This window comes from Sinocyclocheilus rhinocerous, unplaced genomic scaffold, assembly GCF_001515625.1.
Source record: "Sinocyclocheilus rhinocerous isolate Xijiao unplaced genomic scaffold, SAMN03320098_v1.1 scaffold1554, whole genome shotgun sequence".
NCBI lineage: Eukaryota > Metazoa > Chordata > Actinopteri > Cypriniformes > Cyprinidae > Sinocyclocheilus > Sinocyclocheilus rhinocerous.
Genome location: NW_015641022.1, coordinates 313886 through 321619, shown reverse-complemented (window position 1 = coordinate 321619; position 7734 = coordinate 313886). Strand labels below are relative to the sequence as shown.

General features: G+C 36.3%; 1 protein-coding gene and 1 long non-coding RNA gene across 2 annotated transcripts in view; both read left to right on the top strand.

Annotated features, from left to right (window-relative positions):
• Positions 1-6385, top strand: part of LOC107754006 (ankyrin repeat and SOCS box protein 1-like) — a 9652-nt gene extending 3267 nt beyond the window's left edge. Inside the window, exons 2-8 of the mRNA XM_016570307.1 lie at positions 894-971; positions 1078-1219; positions 2274-2286; positions 2351-2654; positions 3495-3878; positions 4792-5044; positions 6328-6385. Of these exons, the coding sequence (XP_016425793.1) occupies positions 894-971; positions 1078-1219; positions 2274-2286; positions 2351-2654; positions 3495-3878; positions 4792-4922 (1052 nt within the window). The 3' untranslated portion in view covers positions 4923-5044; positions 6328-6385. The remainder of the gene's footprint in view (positions 1-893; positions 972-1077; positions 1220-2273; positions 2287-2350; positions 2655-3494; positions 3879-4791; positions 5045-6327) is intronic.
• A 47-nt stretch (positions 6386-6432) lies between these two features.
• On the top strand, positions 6433-6911 carry LOC107754009 (uncharacterized). The gene is made up of 3 exons (XR_001641534.1): positions 6433-6487; positions 6664-6727; positions 6808-6911. It is a non-coding gene; the product is annotated as an uncharacterized LOC107754009 (long non-coding RNA).
• Positions 6912-7734: the final 823 nt, after the last annotated feature.

Sequence of the window (7734 nt, the reverse complement as noted above, 5' to 3'; positions counted from 1 at the left end):
TTTTATATTTGTAATATTTAATAAATGAAATGATTTTGTTATATATATAATATATAGCTTCGGCTTGTATTATCCTCACTTGTAAATCATTAAATGAATAAATGTGCATGTAACAAAGTTCTAATAGAACTGTGCATGAATCCACACTTCCACCATCCAGACATCTTTGTATTGGTTTCTCCATTGAATAAATTGCTTCTGGTTGTTTTATTGTAATTTGTAAGTCACTTGGGATCAAAGAATCATATAAGAATGCACATATCCACACTTAGAAACCACTCAAGTATTTTCAGCTTAATTTGAAGCAGAGCAGTCCACCTTAAATCCAGATGAGCCTGTGACAGACAGCTGCTGGTCAGCCAATCAGACCTGCTCATACAGTCATGCAGCCAAGAGTCCGTGACGCACTGCCGCTACTAAAAACAGCATTAGGAAAAAAGCACAGATACTTTTTTATGGTTTATGACAGTTGGAGCATACATTTATTGAAGCAGACTTACAGTACAAAACACAATGGCTGATGAGAATGTTGTTGAAGGGGATGCTGAGGTCCCACCGGTCCCTGGGCCACAGATCCCAAACACTTCTGCAGCTGCTAACGTTATGTCATTATCCCTCTGATCTGAATGTCAACATTTCTATCAGAACGAACAAACGTTTCAGAGCCATGCATTATCATGTTCGATTAGGGGCTGTTCACGCCATTATTGCTGACAACAAACACTAGCGAGATATTCTTATTCAAAATACTTACATTACTGAAACTAAATTCACATATTTGAAGCTGAAAGTATTTTACAATGGCAGCTTGTCGGTTGCCACGGAACTACAGTGTCGCGGGAACGTCAAAAATAATTATGGGCTTGTTTTTAACTTTGTTCTTGTACATAAAGGCATTGTAGTGGCACATAACCTAGGAAACGTGTTTGTGGTTATTATATACGTTCATGGTGTCAATAAGCTTTTTGAGAGTACAGATTTATTATTCAACACATGACTGAAATATGAATCTTGTTCTCACAAGCATCAAATATTGCTGATGTAATTGACCTGATCTGGTCTCTGTCTCTCTGTTAGGTCGTAACCTGAGAGGATGGCTTCAGGAGCAGTTCGGCAACAGGCCTCTGGAACAGTGTGAGGACATGAGTCTACATAATGCTGCCCATGTGGGAGATCTAGACACTCTCAAGACCCTCCTACAAGAAGAGAGCTTCAAACAGTGAGGGTTTTCTCTGAATTATTCATTAAAGTTGGCATAAAATGAAAATTTACAGTTTTCTAAATGCATGTTATCAGAGGTCTTATGCTGGTAACTCATCAGTGGATTTCCCTCATCAATATAGGCTATATTTTTCACACTTTTCTCATTCTCACTAATTCAAGTTTTTATTTGAATGAATCTCTGAAGGGAACCGACTGTTTTCAGTAAAGTTTCCTACTGGCAGAGAATGAATGTGCATTTTCAATAATCCAGTCTGCAGTTTTTGTTCAGACCATATCCAGCCAGATAACCCCGTTTTAAATAATAATTTATATTTCTGACTCATCCCTTTTCTTAAAATAAATGATAAAATGACAAACCTCACAATTGAGTCTTTAAACCATTTTTTTTTTTTTTTGTGAAAACCAGTATCTCAACTGTAAATCAATTGGTATTTTGTGGTCTACAACATAAGAAAGCCATTATAACATGTACATGAAAAAAGTAGAAACACTGGACACAACTATGGGGCACCATTGTGCAGCAGAAAGCATCACAACAAAAAAAGGAACCTCAAGGTTGATCTAGGTAAATATGTGCAAATGTATAGGGCCCCGTTCCTATATTTTGCCTGGGGCCCCCAATTCACTAAATCCGCCCCTGCATGTTATAGATCTTACTGTAACCAATTCATCCATGTATTTATACTTTTTTTTGACCTCGTAATGTTCATTAAAAATATCTTAAATGGATCTTGCTGTAAATTCACTCACCCTCAGGCCACCCAAGATGTAGATGAGTTTGTTTCTTCATGGTAACAGATTTGGAGAAATTTAGCATTACATCACTTGCTCACCAATGGATCTTCTGCAGTGAATGGGTGCAGTCAGAATAAGTAATTCACACTGTTCCACAAACTCATTAAACTCATCTTGGATGGCCTGAGGGTGAGTAAGTTTTCCATTTTTGGTGAACCATTCCTTTAAGGGTGCCTACACACCACTGGTTTTTGCTATAGGACCCACGTTTTACATTGGGCAAAACTCACAACCCGTGTTTATCCTCATTTCAGGTGCAGTTCAAAGGTGATATTCTTAACACAGAATATACAATTGTTTTTTCAATGTGTAACATTGAATTATTTTTTAGGAGGATCCTAAGGAGGAGTTGATTTGGTCCTGTGGTTTGCTGCCCTGCACGCCCCTGCGTATCGCTGCAATGATGGGTCACAGCGAGTGTGTGGACTACATGATCTCTCAGGGAGCTGCAGTGGACCTGGTGGATGTGAAGGGTCAGACTGCTCTGTACATGGCTGTGGTTAATGGACACCTGGACTGTGTGAAGATCCTTCTGAAAGCCGATGCTGATCCGAACGGCAGCATTCATCACCGGAGCACCCCAGTATACCACGCTGCACAAGTGGGCCGAGTGGACATCCTACTAGAGCTGATCAGGTCGGGATATCTTGTAAACTCTATAACTACATAAAATAATGAAAATGGAGTTCAGTTCCAACTCTACACTGGTGGCCAAAAGTTGGAATAATGCTCACCAAGGCTGCATTTATTTGATCACAAATACAGTAAAAACAGCAATATTGTGGCATATTTTTACAATTTAAAAGAACTGTTTTCTATTTGAATATATTTTAAAAGTACTGTAATTTATTTCTGTGATGCAAAGCTGAATTTTTGACTTCAGAAATCACTGATTTGGTGCTCAATTATTATTAGTGCTTGTTGATTACTATCAATGTTGAAAACAGTCTTTGCTGAATAATATTTTCGTGGAAACATTTTTTTCAGGATTCTTTGATGAATACAAAGTTCACTGAACGGCATTTATTTAAAATATAATTTTTGTAACATGACAAATGTCTACTGTAGTGTATCATGGTTTCGATACAAAATATTAAGCAGTGCTTCTGTTTTCAACATCGATAAACATAAGGAATGTTTCTTGAGCACAAAATCAGCATATTAGAATGATTTCTGAAGGATCGTGTGTCACTGAAGACTGGAAAAATGGCTGCTGAAAATTCAGCTTTACATCACAAGAATGAATTGCATTTGAAAATATATTCAAATAGAAAACAGTTATTTTAAATAAGTAGTAATATTTCACAATATTACTGTTTTTACTGTGTTTTGATCAAATAAATGCAGCTTTGGGTGAGCAGAACGGACTTCTTTCAAAAACATTTAAAAAATCTGAATTATTCCAGACTTTTGGCTGCCAGTGTATGTTCTCATGGATTATTTAAGTGTGAATTATGATTATGCTGATTGCCCTGGAATACACACAGGTTCAAAGCTGATTTACCGGCTGGACCAGAGGTTTATGTTCGGCACCCGCACTTTGACAACTCTGGCAGCCTGTTCTCTTTTCATCAGCGCTGCTTACCACCACCTCCCCTGCTTCCGGATTCTTCTGAATGCCAGTGCCAACCCAAACTACAAATACAATGGCCCCGTGAGCAGGGAAGCACAGGTCAGGGGCCGGGCCTCCTGTATGCTGGATGCAGTTCTGAAACTCGGATGTGAACCAGCCTTCGTTAGCTTGCTGCTGGACCACGGCGCTGACCCGTATCTAGTCCCCTGGGACGAGCTCGATCCTGACACCATGGTTCACTTAAAAGTCAATGCTGAAGCCTTTCGCATCTACCAGGAGGCCAAAAGTAAGATGTGTTCTTGATGTTATTATTGGGGTCACTTCTATTATGCGGTATATAGTTTTGCGGTGTTAAATGCAAATTCAAAAAATCTAGAATTAGTTTAATTTAAACCTAATTTAGTTTAATGTAAAATGAAGACCAACAAGTTCACAATTTTTAAATATGAAAAGTTCATTTTTCATTATCACAGGTAGATGAACATTTTAAATTTTCAGTGGATTTTAGTCATATGCTATGCACTTTTAATATGGAAAATAATGTGTAGAAAATTATCTGAAAATAATTTCAGATATTTATTTATTTATTTTTATTTCTTCAGAAACATATTCTTTAACTAAAACTGTTGAAATAGTTTTTGGTAATTGAAATAAAACTACAATAAAATAAAATAAATAAATATTAGATAAAAAAAACTTAAATAAATAAAAAAAACTTTAACCAAAATTTGAAATGTTGATTTGGCAATTAATTGAAATAAGTGTAAGTTGAAATAATACAATTACAAAAAAAAATTGAAACAAAATCAAAGCCGTTTAGAACTATAAAAAACTAACAAAATGGCAAAAGACATCAAATTTGTAAAGCTTAAACTGAAATTAAAATGAAAACGGAATATATAAACATGAAAAATAATTCAAAATATTAATAAATAATATAAAAGTATATAGATACTAAAAACATATACAGGATGTGAACATTTTGTTGAAGGTATGTTTTTAATAAGAGAAAATGATGTAAAACAGTAAACTTGAAAAAGGCAGTGCAGGAAATTCAGGAGATTCAAAATTGCTTAATTGTTTTATTTAAGGGTATAACTTAAAAAATTATTCTTTCCATGACTGTCAAATTACTAAATGTCTTACTAAAGGTCTTTGAAGGCCTGATATGTACTAGCTAATATTGCTTTCCAACACAGGAAACCCGAGGAGATTGATGAACCTGTGCTGCATTACTATCCGGAAGATCATGAGCAAGAAGTGTCTAGCATGTATCTCTTCCCTTCCGCTGCCTGAAACCGTCATAAATTTTATGTTTCACAAGGACTGATGTACCTCTGCTTCTCCATGTTGATGGTCGATGAACTCAAGGGTATGAGTGGCCACTCGCTCTCCAACACTACTTACATGGAAACCAATGACTTCCACAAGACTGGCAGCTGTGATGGCAAGGTAATGGCATTTTTGTGTTGATTTTGGGGGGAAATCTGTGGAATGGATTCCTCGTAAAAATGTGTTAAATGGAGCTGAGTACTGCACTCTTATTGTGAGTATATGCACTGCTGCTGCCATTTTAAGAGAGTTTTAGATACTCTTCTTTGCACTGTGCCAAAGAACACGCTTACCTGTAGTAAAATCACTGTAACATACTGCCTTTTGTGGCTTATTGCTTTAATGAAGGACAATATTGAACACCACTGATGAGAGAAAATCATATTGAGATTAGTCTTATTTTTGTTATTTTAGCTTGTGCCAATGGTTGTTACAACACTACAGTAATGACTATTAAATATTAGAATTATGATATTGGTTATGCGTTCTTATATCACCTTCATACTGCTGAAAATTGCCTTATACAGTCCATGTATTTTTTGCATTGATAGTAATGTCAATGAGTACTTCTGCACTTTACTGAAGGAGCTTCAACTTTGCTTGAACATTTCAATTTGTTGCAACTTTTAAGTTGGCCTCACTACATTTTTTTAATCCAGATAAATATTTTTTACTCTAAAAGATTCTGATTGTCTCATTATTCATTACCTTGATGTTTTTTTTTCATTATTTGCAAAAATAGTGGAGTGGTCTGTGACTTTTAAGCAATGTAATGCATCCTTGCTGAATAAAAGTATTAATTTCTTTAAAAAAATCATTTAATTTACATTTTTTTAAACTTATTTTTTACTTTTTAATTTTATTGTGTCTAGTTTTATTATTATTATTATCATCATCTTATTATTATTATCATCGTATTATGTTTTACTAAAGTAAAAGTAATCCATTAAAATATAACTTAAGTAATTTATAGATTTGATATCTTTTATCTATAATACTGATATGGGAAAACCTTTTGCACACAGCTCTATGCTCCCATTGGCTTGTTTTTTATTGTTTTTATTTAGCTGTATGGTTTGTTTGCCCTAAGGGGTCGTTATTATTATTCTTCACTCTCAGCATTTAAAATTATTGCTAAAGCTCATGATTAAAAAACATAATTATCATTCAGCACAGGAAGTGATTTATACTTCCTGTAAGACCGAGCCTGTCTTCACAGAGGCCCTGCCCACAGGTTTCTCAGGGATCTTAGAAGATATCATGTTAAGCGATCACATCTCACCATCATATAATAGCCCCTGATGTGCACTGATTCCACTGAGGTTTTTAACCATGTCGCAGATTTCCCAGGCTTCATCCATCAGGATCACTCTCTGGGTACAACTGCCTTTTTTTCTTGTCAGACTATAACTTTAGTGTGCTGTGACATTAAAACCACATCTTGTTGAAAACCACAAACTGTGGAAAAAGCAAAGCCTGGGAAAGGCCGGACTCTGCCAACGAATCAGCAGTGGGCTTGTAGAGAACTGCAGTCCCTCTATCTGCATCTGGTAGGCATCAAAGGTAGGTTCACACACTACTAAGTGCACTCTTGTTTGTGGGTACCATGTAATAATCTCCCCTCGGTGCATTTTTGCTGTTACGCTGCCATCAAAATCTTGAACAAAGCTCCCTATGTTTAATGTCAATATGTCAGCAGCAGATCTTGACTGTCTTCTTTTTCCGATTGTTTTCAACAGCGGATCTGGAAGGAGGCCACTTAGCAACCCCAAAACTCCAAGCGTAGGATGCGTGTCCAGATGGGTGAGCACTAAATCACTAAAGTGTGATTGGCCAGTCCAGGTGTCATCTCAAAATTCTAATCTGTGATTGGCCATCTCCAGGCAGAGGCGGAGCACTCCTTAAAACCCAATATGACCTCCTTGGTTTGAACTGGAGCGGGATTTGTTTGGACCATCCAAAATAAATATGTAAGTACACTTTATGATGTAGCCTACAAATAACAGAGAACCATTTAGTGAACAGTTCTTACAAGAACCATTTTTTTGTTTACTTTTTAAAGTTCATTTACTTTTTGTGTTAGTCAAAGGAATAGTTCACTCAAGAATGAAAATTTGCTGAAAATGTACTCACTCTCAGGCCATCCAAGATCCTAGATGAGTTTGTTTGATGAATTCAGCTTAACATCACTTGCTTACCAATGGATCCTCTGCAGTGAATGGGTGCCATCAGAATGAGAGTCCAAACAGCTGATAAAAACATCACAATAATCCACAAGTAATCCACATGACTCCAGTCCATCAATTAACAATGGTTTGTGAAGCACCAGGCTGCATGTTTGTAATAAACAAATCCAATAAAGATATTTTAACTTCAAACTGTTGCTTCCAGCAAGTCCTCTATCCATAATATTTGTTTCTTCAGTGAAAATGTTATTTAGTCTGAATCAGGAGAGAAATATGCACAGATCAAGCACTGTTTACTAGTGAAAACAGTCCAAATATGTTGGTGGATTTTGATGTGAGGGGAAAACAGGCAATGGACTTTTTCACTGCAGGAAGCATTATTATGAATTATGGACTTGAATTTTGGCCGGAAGCAACGGTTTGAAGTTTAAAACACCTTAATGATGGATTTGTTTCTTGCAAACACTCACTTTTCACTTCACAAGACGTTAATTGATGGACTGGAGTTGTGTGGATTACTCTTGGATTATTGTGATGTTTTTATCAGCTGTTTGCACTCTCATTCTGACGGCACCCATTCACTGCAGAGCAAGTGATGCAATGCTACATTTCTCCAAATCTGTT